General features: G+C 45.0%; 1 protein-coding gene across 1 annotated transcript; it reads left to right on the plus strand.

Moving 5' to 3' along the window:
• The first annotated feature begins 4250 nt into the window (after window positions 1-4250).
• Window positions 4251-14855, plus strand: LOC146190395 (proteasome inhibitor PI31 subunit-like). Its single transcript, XM_084600880.1, has 7 exons — window positions 4251-4515; window positions 5038-5190; window positions 7179-7258; window positions 7791-7961; window positions 8115-8267; window positions 12231-12314; window positions 14762-14855. Exons 1-7 carry the CDS (start codon window positions 4306-4308, stop codon window positions 14814-14816), a joined length of 906 nt encoding a protein of 301 aa, XP_084457006.1. The 5' UTR covers window positions 4251-4305; the 3' UTR covers window positions 14817-14855.
• The last annotated feature ends 206 nt before the right edge of the window (window positions 14856-15061 follow it).

Here is a 15061-nt window from a genome sequence, read left to right on the forward strand (position 1 = left end):
AACGAAGAGGCGTCCGTGTGCTGTGTGATGTCAGCGCATGTTAAAGATCCCCAGGTGGTCGAAATTACTCCGTAGCCCTCCACTATGGCTCCTCTTTCTCTCTTTCCACTTTCACTCCCACCTTCCTCCCTTCCCTTACGGCGCGGTTGAGGTGTCCACAGAGAACAAGTGAGACAGCTATCGCGCCTTTCCCTTCCTATAAATCAATCAATCAATCTCTTCTGTCCGCACAAGGCAGCGGAGGTGGCTCAGCTACAGAGCCAGTAGCAGGCCCGTGCATTCTCTTTTCCTTCTTTCACTCGCAACAACAACGTAAAACCAGACAACGAACATCAGCGAAACATAAGAGAACCAGAGAAAAAAAATAGGGGCCCCTCTCAGATGTCTCTTAGAGGAGAATGGCCAAAGCCTACCCTTTCTCTCCTATCATTTACCTCTCATTGCTCGCCTTTTATTGCTGTTCGTTGCAGTGCTCCATATAATTATAATTGGTGTACAGGAAAGGAAAGGCGCAGCATCTGTCGCACTTTCTCCGACAAGTGTGCGTTTCGGCGGTACTCCATCGCTTCTGTCGCGTGGTGTTCCTTGGCGCGCGTTCAAGTGTGGGCTTGTTGTGGCTGTAGGAAGAAGGAAAAGAAAATGCACGGGCCTGCTACTGGCTCTGTAGCTGAGCCACCTCCGCTGCCTCGTGCGGATAGAAGAGAGAAAGTAGAGAAGAATGAAAAAGAAGAGGGAGAGAAAGACGTGCGCCGCAACAGCCGTCGTCCACCACCTAAGCGGTGGCGGGTGCAATGATGGCCTGCAACAGATAAAAATTCGGTGGCTGGCTAGCCCCTGCAGCAAGCGGTGTTGACCTACCGTCCCAGCCCCGTAGGACCAGGAACAGCCACCCTTCACCACCTCCCCAGTCCGCCTCCTTCCGCTGCCTCGTGCGGACAGATGTTGTTCTGGCTGTAGGAAGAAGGAAAAGAAAATGCACGGGCCTGTTACTGGCTCTTTAGCTGAGCCACCTCCACTACCTCGTGCGGACAGAAGAGATTGATTGATTTATAGGAAGGGAAAGGCGCGGTAACTGTCTCACTTGTTTTCTGCGGACACCTGAACCGCGCCGTAAGGGAAGGGATGAAGGTGGGAGTGAAAGCGGAAAGAGAGAAAGAGGAGCCGTAGTGGAGGGCTACGGAGTAATTTCTACCACCTGGGGATCTTTAACGTGCGCTGACATCGCACAGCACACGGACGCCTCTTCGTTTCGCCTCCATCGAAAGGCAGCCGCCGAGGTCGGGTTCGAACCCGGGTACTCCGGCGCAGTAGTCGGGCGTCTTAGCACAGAGAAAAAGAGAAAGAAGAGGGAGAGAAAGACGCGCGCCGCAGCAACATCGTCCTCCACCACCGAAGCAGTGGCGGGTACAATGACGGCCTACAACAGATAATATTCAGTGGCTGGCTAGCCCCCGCCGCAAGCGGCGTTGACTTACAGTCCGAGTCCCGTAGGGCCAGGAACTGCCACCCTTCACCACCTCTCGTGCGGACAGAAGAGAAAACAGAGAAGAAAGAAAAAGAAGAGGGAGAGAAAGACGCGCGCCGCAATAGCCGTCGTCCACAACCGAAACAGTGGCGGGTGCAATGACGGCCTACAACAGATAAAAATTCGGTGGCAGGCTAGCCCCCACCTCCATTGGTGGTGACCTATCTGTCCAAGCCATATCAGGGCCAGGATCAGGCAGATGACAGGAACGCTAGACAAGATGAGAATTCTGGTTGGTCGCTTCGAATTTGGCAGCTGGTGACGTCACTTCTCTGTTGATTAATCAGGTGCGCCGCTCGCGCGGACATTTGGATTGGATTGGAAAACATTTCTTGTCAGCAATGAGCGATTTGTGGGCACTACAGTTAGATGGCCTCAAGTCCGTTGCTCTCGACGACCTTATGAGCCCACTCAGTAGCCCGAACTTGCGTCAACGGGTCTGAGCTGGCCAGTACAACATCCAAACGCTCTAGAGAAGGGACTGGTAGTAGGCCCGTCGGTGGCGGCACTTTTTTGCAGCTCCGTAATATGTGATCGTACGCAGCTATTTCGCCGGAGTCTTTACAATTTGGATTGTATTGTGCTGGGTACATGTGTGCTAATTTAGATGGGCTGAAGAAAGCACTTGTCTGGAGCCGACGCCAGATTACTTCCTGCCTTTTGTCAAGTTTCCTCTCTGGTGGAGGATATATCCGCCTTTCTATTTTAAAATGATTAGTGTAGTCATGAAATGAGATAAGTGCATCTCTCGAGAAATTGGGGGAATCAACCTGTCTCTCTGCTCGGCTGACATAACCTCGAGCTATACTGTGAGCCAACTTGTTTCATTTGTTCCCCGAGTGTGCCGGCACCCATATTAATTCCACCTCTTTTTGGTTCCAGTCTATCTTAAAATTCGCTCTGTCTCTTTGGAGATCATGCCCCTCGCAAAATCGTTTTTAGCAGGTTTGGAGTCGCTAATTAGAGTAACAGCTTTTGTGCTGACCATCGCCATAGCGATAGCCGCCTCCTCCGCTGCCCTGAGTTGTTTGTTTTTATCGAACCCGCCATTAATGTTTTACCTGAGTCGATCACGCCCACGATAGCAAGAGTTGCCTCTTTCGTATTCCGCCGCGTCTACATAAACAGTGTATCCAGAGTCTTCTAACTTGGCCTCAAGGGCCTTTGCTCTTGCTTTTCTCCTGCCTTCATGAAAAGCAGGGTGCATGTTTTTTGGTAGCGGTTTAATAGTGATAGCGTTCCTTACTTCGATCGGCAGTTTTACGTGTGCATTTATTTCCGGGATTCTATCTTGTAGTCCTAATTTACCCAGTATCTTCCATCCCGTGGATGTGGTGGCTAGCCTCTTTAGCTGTGGTATTATATATGTCTCGCATAGTTCCATGGTGTTATTGTATACCCCCAGTTTAGGAAATCTTTCCGCAGGGGTGCAGTGGGGTAGTCCCAGTGCTGCTTTATATGCCTGCCTTATGATTGCTTCAATTTTCTGCCACCCCTAGCTTGAGGTAGGGGATGGTGTACACTATTCTGCTTATCACAAAATCCTGAACAATTCGGCACAAATCTTTCTCTTTGACCCCGCGTCTTTTGTTGACTATTCGCCTTATCAACCTGGTTGTCATGTTAATTGTTCACTTAAGTCGATTTATTGTTTCTGTGTTCTTTTTAATGTCTTGGATTACCAGTCCCAAGACCCTGAATTTGTCCACTATGGTTATCGGTGTGCCATTTAATTCTACCAAAATGTTTTCTGCGTTGATATTGCGTTTTTTTTTTTTTTTTTTTTGTTGTTCCACGAATTACCAGAAGTTCCGATTTTCTTGGTGAGCATTTCAGCCTTGCCCATTCCGCATATTCTTCAACAATGTCGATTGCCTGTTGGATATTTTCTTCTATTTTCCCATCGTTGCCTGTGTATGTCCATAATGTGACATCATCAGTACATAGCGTATATGTTTCACCCCTTTCACAGTCTTCAGTAATGGTGGAAGGCTCTTTAACGCTAGGTTGAAGAAGAAAGGGGAAAGAACTGAGCCCTGTGGGGTGCCCTTGTCTCCTAGCTTAATTGTTTCAGACCTGATGTACCCAAGGCTTATTTCTGGTGTTCTTTCGGTTAGAAAATCCCTAACGTAATCGTAAATCCTCTTGCCAGGGGCAATTTCCTCCTGATTATTTAATATGGCTTCGTATTTGACATTGTCAAAGGCTCTCTGTAGATCAAGGTCAAGTACAGTTTTGTGCCCCATTTATTGGTCACGTCAATTATATCTGCTTTGAGTTGAATCATTACATCCTGCGTGGACAGCTTGCTCCTGAAACCTAGCACTGTTTCGGAAAATACCACCCTTTCAATTCTGCATACTCCTGAAATCTGTTTAGTTTTACATGCTCCATCAGCTTCCCTAGGCACGATGTTAGCGATAGCTTTTGTTGACGATAGTATGAGCCATTAAAGGTTTTCGCCTTAAAAGGCATCAATGGAGAGCATACTATATCGATGGCCAATGGTAAGTCTCTCATCACGGGTGCCGCGGGCGCTTTAGCGCTTCAGCTATGCCCATTAGTTTCGGTTCTATAATCGTCTCCATTAAATAATAAAGCTGGTCACAACAACATAAATCAAAATATATAACTGCATACAACTTTATATTTGACGATGTATTTTCTTCTTCATCACAGGGCTGAAATCGCGTGCCTAAATCATTGCTTGCCACGGGTGGCACTGCTGTTTCTATGATTTGGAACGGAACGGCGCACTAGCCGGACAGCGGCCGCAACCAATGCCGAAACCACAGGCAACAAAAATTGCCAAAAGCGCTATGTCAGGCACCGACACGGCAGCGCATTCCAGTGCAGATAAGTATTTTGGACTGGAACTGCTGTACAAGGCCTGCAAAGACAGCTTCAAGTCTAAGAGTGATGCGCTCGTCCTGCTGGTGCACTACCTGTTAGTGAGAAGTGGCAAGCGTTGCCAAGGCACTGGGGAAGACGTAAGTACTATCATTCAGTGCACTCATGCGTTGTGCTCACCGTTTTTATCAGGACGTCTTCCTGCAGTGTAGAATTTGTATGAAGTCTCTACTGAATGCACTGATGTCACCGCTGTAAGCGGGGGAGGACTTCGACGATTTGTTTACATTCGCTTGTAGCGCAGTCCTGCGCATTTCGCAGTTGACCACTTGCAGCATTTGTAGCGAAACCCAGGGCGTGTCAGCCACAGTACGCTGCTTTCTTTCTTTCTTTCTTTTTTTCTTGCTGCAGTTTCCTAAATATGCGCACCTGACTGGGATAAGTAATTGTGCGATCGTGTTGCAGTGCTATCTTTCGCTGTCATGCGCTAAAAACCTGCCGAACACCCAGTGCACGTCGCACGCGCTGTCACCGTAAATGTGGTAGTGTTTGGAGACTTTGCCTTGTTTTTGGTTACCCTGTTTGTCAGAGGTTTCGCTTTAAGGGGAGGAATGTGGAAGTTGCGCTAGGGGAGCTGATCCAGCACGCTCGATCTTTTGCAGTGGAGTAAACCACAGAAGAGTACGGAGCTGTTGCCTGCCGGTTGGAATGACAACCAGGCGGTGTACACTCTGCGGTATGGTTCCAGCCAGGGCTCTGAGCGCTACATCCTCAAGGTTATTCCGTCGGGTGGCTTTCTGCTGGTGAATGTCCTGGTAAGTGGACTACTGAACAGCTTATGCCACAACGAAGGCAATGCAGGCTGGCCAAAAACATGCTAGTTTGAGTGGCTGTCTGGCTTGCTGACAGTTCAATTTAGTTGAGCTGGGTTCAATATCAGCAATATTTATATGATGCCTTACGTATAATGCTGTCGCATTAGTAAAAGCTAGAAGCAATGAAAAGAGGTAAAGCAGCTGAGGAGGATAAAGTAACTAGGCTTCTTGAAAGACAGTGGAGAGATTGTGCTAGAAAAGCTGGCTACCCTATAAGTGCTCTGCATGATACTTCAGAGCAGTGTGGCTATGCTGATCTGTACATACCACTTATGTTAGGGAGAGAGGCCTAAAGTGCATTTTGATTGCTATTTAATGCTGCCAAGTAAATTCTTTGAGGATGTGCCTGAATGTTCGTGCTGCACATCAGTTTCCTCCCACTTGTGAAATTCAACGCACGTCCTAAATCTCCCCTGAAAGGGTTATAACTGGAACATTATGGATAATATCGCTAGTTGCATTGAGAGCACTAGAAGTATAAATGACTTTACAAAGGAGTGTATTTAAATAAATGTTAAATGAAGTGAACATGGTCAAGACATGTAACGCTTTAGTTTCTGGAAAGAAAACAAGAATGTGAAGAGAGCATTGTTTTGAGAGTGGTGACATAACATACTGTCTCGCTTGGGTATACCTACAATTGTTATTACTATTAGAAAATCTGTTTGCAAAGGAGATGCTACCGAAATTCAGGGACCCAAGAACAATTAATGTGGATCTGTATTGATAGATTATCACATTTTAATGATGATGAGGCTTTCATTGAGATTAGGTCTTTGTAAGCTAGAGAAGGCGAAAAACAGAACTACAGGTATTACCATTATCTTCAGTTTTTGCAAGCAAAGTGCGCCATCACCAGGACAGATTTTGGGTGTGAATCCAGGCTAGTTTAGGCCACCATTCACTCCTAAATGATTATGACATCATTGTTTGCTCTTAACGTCAGTGCTTAAACCTAGTTGGGGGGAAGAATTTTATGCGAAGCATATTGCTAGAGGTAAACCACAGCCCTTCGTGACTGTTACACGCCGTGCAAAGAATGTGGAATGCTACGTCACACCACGTGATACGCTGACGTCACGACAGAGGAGAGACGGGGGTGCAGCTCGCGCCGTCGGCTGCGGTTGCACGCCATGCGGACCACGTGGTATGGTGACGTCACACCACGTGATATGCTGACGTCACGACAGAGGAGAGACGGGAGACCGGCTCGCGCCGTCGGCTGCGGTTGCACGCCGTGCGGACCACGTGGTATGGTGACGTCGCACCACCTGATACGCTGACGTCACGACAGAGGAGAGACGGAGGGCCAGCTCGCGCCGTCGGCTGCGGTTGCACGCCGTGCACGTCGGTGTTCTAAGAGCTTTTGCTTTGCGTACATATTCGCGTAGTGGCAATCGAGTATCGTTGGCCTGGGGGACGACATGTTCGTTGTGCGTGTCGGTAACACAGTTAGATTAGAGATGAACGAGTCATGCTATTGCCTAGTTTTATGGCATGGGAAAACATTGTACATTCCAAGTTTAAACCGTGTAAAAGCATGTGTAACCAAGGAAAGAAAAGTTTAGCCAAGTGTAACCATGGAAAGCCGAGTTTAGCAATCAATATGCTTCGCATCTGACCAGGCTTAACCAAGCTAAGCCTCAGCCATTTTTGGTTACAAAACCAAATTTTTTCAACAATTTATCAAACAAACATCAACATAGCCTGATAGTCGTACCAGGAACCAAAATTAGACGGAGCTGTTCTCAGTAACCAGTTAAGTGCACCTGAGACTTAACTTACATGGTAGCAGATACAACAAATGTTAAAAAGGAGGAGAAGGGAGAGAAGTTTTTGTGACCGTTAATATTTCATTACGGCATTGTTGTATTATGTAGTTTATTCTGCTAATTATTTCTGTTGTGGCTCAATTTTTTTTTTACCAGAACGTCCGCAAGGAGAGGACAGCCTCGACTAATGTCACCACAGACAAGTTCTCGACGGGCGAGTTTGAAGACTTGTCCAGGTGTGTGTAGAACAGACTCTAGAGGTTGGTGCTTGCACCACTGCGAGTGCATTTGTTCTTCATAATATAGCCTCAAAATGTGCCTGACCTTGACTTCCCTCATGGGAGGAATCTTAGATACCTTGTGCTATGGCTTGATGTGAGTGTTGCATCTGTAAATTATTATATTCCTTGAGAAAAATGTATATAAAGGGAGCCAACTGGCATTGACACCAAGAAAAACATAGGTTTTTGTTTTTATGTTTTGGTATTTGTCAATGTGAAATAATATTATAATTATAGAGATAATTGATAATTGAGATAATTGCAGTCAGGATTCGAGTTTTTGCTAAATGATGCTTGTCATTATCAACTAGATTACATCTGTTGTAGGATAGCCACTTCTCCCAGTCCTGTTCAGTTCTCCCTGTCCCATTGCAGTCACGGTCATCCTATCCCAGCAGACTTTCTACTCGGCAGTAGTGTGTTCATCAGTGGACACTTGCAGTGCTGCTGTTGCAGCTTCCTTGAGGCCTTTTCCATTTCTGGTCAGGGCGTACAAGAACCTGGACGACCTGGTGTCCAAGCTGAGCCAGGAGGTGGTCTCCGCTCTGGATACAATAGACAGCACCAGTCAGGCCTCGGCATCGCGGGAGGCCTCACGCAATGTTTCCCAGGAGAACAATCCGCTGCACATCCCTAGCAGGCAGCCCGGCATCGAGTGGTAAGCTTGGCTAGTTAGGGCACACATCTTCTGCCCATTTTGTCTGCACTTATTTAAGACACACTGTACTACTGTTATGATTGTGGTTTGACCTCTAATGGTCCCTGACATTAAGTGTCAAGTGAAGTCAGCAAATGTTGTTCTCTGCGCCAGGACTCCACAGCCAGAGGTTCCACGGCTTGGCCAGCGGGACCTGGATCCATTTTACCATGGGCCACCCGGCGGTGGTGGCATGATCATGGACCCGCGGCAGTTGCCACGCCCGCACCACTCAGATCCCGGTGTGGGCATCCCTGGCATCCCCAGGTGAGCTCACAAGCCGACTGTGGGCACTGGGCTCTATGTTGTACACCCATGTGCAGTCTATCATGAGTTGATAGTGGTTGCCAAAAATTACTGGTGGTACTGTGCAGCTGTGAAAATGTGCCGATACAGGCTAAGCACTGGCATGAGATTGTGGACAAGCATGTCTGGGTCCGTGCTATGGCTGTTCAGCATGTTGAGAGGTTTCGTCACACCTCATTGTGTCATTCCTGCAATTCATTCCAGAGTGCCATCTCTTATTGCGGAATTTTTAAAATTATCGTGTGTTGCTTCCATCTCGTAGTTTCACATCTCCACAGCTAAACTTTCTTCTGGGTTATTTCACCCAAATGCATCGAAGGCCGCGATACCCCTTTTAATATTGGTTCACGTTCTTGGAGTGAACTTGCAGGTTTTTTTGAACGTTTTCGCACCAGTGATTTCTTCATTACAGATTAATTTAGCATGCTTCATGTTGAAACTGGGGTACTCTTCTGTTATCTTAGTGAGTAATACAGTGAAGGTGTAAAAAAAAAAGGAGCTTTGTGGCATGTCTTTTGACATAGTTATGCTATAGATTCTGTTGTGTTTAATAACTGTATCATTTTAGCACAATAATGTTAAAAGCCCCTTTCTGCAGAAAACCTGGCATTTTCGGTTTTGTCGGCATAGAAAAAGCCTAGGCATGGCAGGCTACATGGCTGAGCACTGATTCTTCGATGGTTTGTGTGACTTAACGAGACCACATGATATCAACAACTTGGAGCTGCCAACTCGTGTTGTTCATTTGAGGTGGGAGGGTAGGATAAGGACCCATGTTTTAGGGCCCATGTTTTAGGGCTCTTTGATGCTGAGCCAGGCATGCTACTCATATGCCACGAAGGCACATTTGTATGGCTTTGCTAAAGCGGGGCTTTATACGTTGGCTGGTTGCCTACAACCTGTAGCTCGATAACATGGTAACCTAGTACTGTTTACTGATAAAGATGTTTGAGATAATAGAGGCACATATTAAGGGATTGGTAATTAAGCAAGCAGGGACTGCATGTACGCGAATAAGGCACTTCAAGGGGGCCACTGATTGGAGTCCTTAATATTACCACGTCATATTTTTAGGTGGAGCTTAAGTGTCCCACATAATTTTTTCTTTATTTTCAATTTTTAGTGTCAGAAGAAAAGAAATGTGATTCCATTATTTCTTCAGCACTTATTCGATTTAATGTAGCATTATCCAGCTATCATAATGCTTTGTACATGCTTTTAGAAATTTAAAAGCTGATATTTCACATTGAGAGGCTAATTGGCTTCACCGAGGCACATAGGGTTCTTAAAATTATTTAAAGACATTTTTAGTAGCACCTAAGACGGTTATGCAAGCCCGAGACCAGAAGTAATAGCCAGAGCTCTCAGCGTCTTTCTGCACTTTAACAGCATTGCATGCGTGTGTGGTTCTATAGAACCATCCACTCAGCTGGCTGATTAGTTTGAAACCCTGGATCTTGGCAACTGCTGTGAGTCCGTTATTTAGTGGATCTGGCACGCGCCTACAGAGATTATCAGTGTATGCCTGGATTATATTACCACTCCTGTCCATGCTGCTTTGCTGGTGCATTTGCTGGTGGACTTTAATTGTGCATGGCACATTTCTGTTCTGTGAGATGTAAATTAGAGTAGTGACATCTACAGCTATTCTGCACAACTAGAGTAGAAACATGATAAACTAAACCAGATATTCCAGTCATCAAAAGGTGGTGCCATCTGTCACTGAGCATGCGAATCTAGCACAGATTTCACCGTGGCATTTTACTTCTTTAAGTAAGCATTACCAAGAACAATGCCATGCTTGGCTTTCTATTGTGGAAGGAAGAAAAGAACGCACACATTGCTCCTAAGTGTGATCATGCGCCGAAGCCTTTTCCTTGACCTGTGCATGAGTGTTAAGGAAGAATAAACTTTATTGTTCAGGACAGCATCTGTCTCCGAGCAAAGCAGCATTGAGGATATGATAATAATAAGGTGAAGTTTGTGAATTCACATGCCATCACTGAGTGATATTTGCAAAGAAGTGGCAGATAAACTACTATGGTAATGTATAGCCTGCAGAAATGTTGTTAGCGATGGAACACGGAACAGATGGAACAGAAACACGATGGAACAGAAACAAAACGACGTGATATGACAATGAAATATGCTTTAATGGCCAGCGGGCCTGGCGCAAGCGCTCCGCCCCGTGCCACTGCCCACGTCGTCGTCTTCGTAGCAATATTATATTACAATTATCAGCCAAGGTAGCAATATTATATTACAATCATCAGCCAAGGTGAATTGTCACACACACAGAATACGGTTCATGTTAAGTATTAAATCCCAATGAAAGATTGTGCTGAGGACAATAATGGTGTGCAGCATCAGAGCTCGGATGCACTGCTTCAAGCTTCCTAGTGCATTTTCACATGCTTGCAAAGTAGGAGTGCAGCAGTAGCCTCATTGTGCAAGTTTTTTGGCTGTTTGGTCATTGTTAATTTTCCTCCATCTGGTTTTCAACCACTTGGTGATAGCTGTTTGCGCACTCAGCAGGATGCTCACTGTGCGACTCCTGAAACCTGGTTTAAAAAGGGTTCCGAGGACAAATTGAAGTTGGCCTGTATCCATTGGTTATTTCTGCATTCTGACAACAAAGATACTACTTGAAACTGGGCTCTTACAAGCTAGATAAGGCCAAAAAGGGAAGTCCGAGCATTGCCAGCACTAGCTGATTTCACCCGTAAACTGTGCGCATCAACCTTTTTTTTTTTTTTTCTCTCTCTCTTTTTTTTTTTTTTTAAGCTCAGGTTTTCCTCTCAAGGCTGAATCGTGCTGCCATTCACTCCAAAACAGTGATCCTTGGGTCATTTTCAGTGGATATTACAACTTTAAATTGACTGCTTCAGTTTCTCTGAATTTTGTCAACAATAAATGCATATTCTGCTGTCTGACGAACGTCTACATGCCCCGAACAGGCCGTAGAATCAAATTTTAAAGAGGCAGTCTACTCTCGAAGACAAGTGTCAAAATATTGGCATATTTGATACATCTCGGCAAATGGTGGCAGTAATGAGAGCACAACTCACAGTTTAGGCACGAATTTGTATCTTAAATTGGTTAGGAAAGTCAGGTTTGAGCTGGTGGTGGCGTCATACTGTGTCCTTTCACTGCAGCTAACATGGTGTCCACTTGGAGCATCTGAAGTGAATATGCAGCATTTTATGACTATGCCACAGCATCATGCAAACAGTTATTCATGTTCATATCAACTTAAGGTAACCTACTTTTTCCTCTTTCAAGAAATTACAACTACTTTTATTCTTTGATCTCGCTTGGTTTGCTTTTAAAACGTTTTCAAAACAAAAACGACATATTCAAAGACACTCCTAAACTTGTAGTGGTGCTGCTACAGGCAGAATCGGTTGTTGGTATTAGTGGTAGATATGAGCGGGTTTATTTACTTTATTTATTCATTTCATTCTATTTAATGTTATTGTAATACTGTAAATTATAGTTTTCACGTAATCTGTGCATCTTAATTAATGACATTTTCGGCATGCGACCTAGGTGGCGCGGCAGTCACCATCTTCATAGAGTTGCATAGAGCTCTACTAACTGTCCACAATGTCAGTGTTTGCAGATGATACCACTTTAAAAAATAAGGCTACCGTGTGAAAAAATTATGTTTAAAATTTTTCTGCCATGGTTCTCAGCTTCACAGCCAGTTATTTGTCGAATTTGGGGATAGAGCTTGACTCAACAAAACAAAATATTTAGAAAGTCAATAAAATGAGAAAAAAAAATTTAAATGGGATTATGACATGGCCCTGACGTGTGCACACTGTGGGGAAAAAAAAAAAATGAAGCTGCTCATACCTGGGCGACTTGCTGCTATACCACATGTGACGCATGCCAAGCACTTTTGTCTTGAATTGTGCGCAGGGGATCCATTCCACCTGGGGCCAGGTTCGACCCCTTTGGGCCACCACGCCCAAATGTGCCAGGCCCTGCCATGCGGTTCAGTGTGTGAGTGTTGTCGGAGCAATTTGTTTACTTTGCTCCTGCTGCCCTTTGTATTTGAGCAGGGTTTGCAGTAGTACTGTTACTATGCTGCTGCGCTGTCATTGGGAGGTTGAGTGTCACGAGAATGGGCACTGTGTTTGGCAACAATAGGAATGCAGGGTGTGTTTTGCAGCTGTGGCTGCATGTAAAACTCTCTCTGGTATAAATAGTTTTGGAACAGTATGTGGTACTTGAAAACTCCCACGTTTAGCTCCCGACTGATGAGCTTGCCATCTAGACTGCCTGTGCAGTGAGTGCTGTCATTGATTTGCTCTAGAGGGGCTTGAAATTACTCTGAGTCACTCTTTTCTTTTGTATAATAGTTGTTTTTTTGGGCACAAACTTTTGCTATGCAGACCCTCGCACTGCACACACCAGTGTCCTTCATGTGCAAGTGAAGAGCATGTGATGACATGCTGCACAATGAAATATGCTTTTAGAGAGGTTTTGCTGTCTGCTTGAGGATTAAAAAGCTGTTGTGTATTTTGCACAAGTATGTCGAAGTATCGTGGAAACTGCAGAGACGAGCTGAAGCCAAAATGCTGCCCCGAAGGCCCTGCAGGGTAGTGATGTGCTCGTTGCCACCACCTTTATTGGTGCCTTTCCTGCTAATTGCCTCCTGTGTACTCACACCTTTGACAATTGGTGTGTACATGAAACATAGCATTTTGCAGCAGGCAAGTTCTACACTTTCCGTCAGATTTGGTAATCTTGTGCCCGCACATTACTGCCTGTAGTAACCTCTAGTGGTTCATGCAATAACATATAACAGCAATGATCGTTGAAAGCAGATCATACAATGTTGCATTTCATTTCAAATGTCTGCCAGAATCTGTTTCTAGGAAGAACAATAGGCTTAGGAGCTGCCTGAAAATACACACTTTTCAAATGGCTACACACCATGGCATGCCAGTTTCACGTCTTTTTTTTTCTTCCCCATTTCATGGTTCAAAGAAAACATTTTCAGTGAACATGGTGTTTAAGTCTTCTTTCTTTCCTTTTTTCTTGAGAATTCATTTCTTGCAGCTTGTCTTTCTGCAATGATGGCTCTTCCAGGACATACCTAATCAGATATTCCAGCTGCGTGTGCAGCTTGTACAGTTTGTAGAGCTGGACTGCAGTGGACATGTAAGACAGGCTGGCAGGCGCTTGTGAAGCTCGGTGGCTCCCTGTTGTGTTGCCTGTGCACAAGTTTGTAATCTCGGGCTCATACTTAATGCCATCATTGCCCTTTTTCACCATCTTGATAGATTTAAGACTCGTGCGCTGGGGTATTGCATATTAACTTCCTGTTGCTTTTTACACATTGCTCCCTGCTGTTCACTAATAAGATTCTACCCAGTATACTTCCATTAAACATTATTTATATGCTGAAATAATGTAAATAACATAACTGCACTGGTTTGCATGTGCGAACTAGATAATCTCTTAGAAGTGTGGGTCAGTCTGCCAAAGCCAACACAAGTACTGTGTGTGTGCGCAGCCTTCCCGATATTTAATATCATGTGAGCGTTGACTGCCCGACCGCCCGGCGCTGCCGCACCGGAGGACGGAGAGGAGAAAGCATTGCAAGGGCAAGGGCACGCCCACATTTTCTGCTGCTGATGGTAGTGCCATCTGGTAGGAGGCTGTTCAGGTTGATGCTAAGCAGCCCCTGCCTCTCATCTACTGTTGTGCATTACAGCTTCACAAAGCTAAGGCCAAATGTTTTATTCCTTGCATATGGTGCAGGTAATAATAATAATAATAATAATAAAAAAAAGCCGCACATTTGCTATACAATCTAGCATACCCTAGAAATCACTTGGTCATTACTTACTAAGAAAAAAAGAATGAAAAGCAAAATGTAGTGAGCCTTCAGTATTGGTGCATTAATATATATTATAAGGGACTCAAATATGACCCTAGCTGTATAGCTACAAAGCAAAGTTACAGCTCTCATTAAAATTTCAAAATTCATCCTGGTGTGAGGTTTGAACCAGGGACCACCGCCACAGTCCCTCTACCAACTTGGGCCAACTGACAAGGCTAGCAGATTAGATTGAGATCGAATTGATGAACTCTGAGTGGGAATGGCATTGTTCCAAAGTTTAGGGGAATGCAGAAAGGTACAGTAGGTTTGTAATAAGGGAGTAATTACTTAATAATTAAAACAAATTTTGGAAACTACCTGCAAGCACCGCCAGAACCTGTTGAATGTTTGCAACCTTATTCGTTTGGGCTCACCCAGACACACAACGATGCAGCACATGGAACACAAAAGCAATGTTATCAGAACTCTTCGATAATACATTCTTCATGGGAACCACTTCACTTTAAGCAGAACAGCCAAGCACACAATGTTCCCTCCATGAGATACGACTGATGCGCATCTACTTCATTCTGATGCCTCTCTCATGTTCTTTCAACAGGCCGAATCCGGACCACCTCCCACCACCGCCGGATTATGACGACATGTTCAGCTGAGCCAACTATAATTGTTTTCTATAAACAACTTTATGACCCTGGACTTGCTATCACTTCTTAAACAGTGAAAATCAACAGGCATTAGATATAAAACATCCTAGTTACCCATTGTATCGATTGGTCTCAAGATCGTTTCAAGGTTGGCCAAAGCTTAGGACACTGCAGTAATGCATTTTCATTTCGTTGAGAGTAAATTTTTTTGATAAGCCACTAGGCATGCTGGGAAAGCACTGCATTGGTCCCCT

This window comes from Amblyomma maculatum, chromosome 4 (assembly GCF_055883805.1).
Source record: "Amblyomma maculatum isolate TAMU_Amacu chromosome 4, ASM5588380v1, whole genome shotgun sequence".
Classification (NCBI taxonomy): Eukaryota; Metazoa; Arthropoda; class Arachnida; order Ixodida; family Ixodidae; genus Amblyomma; species Amblyomma maculatum.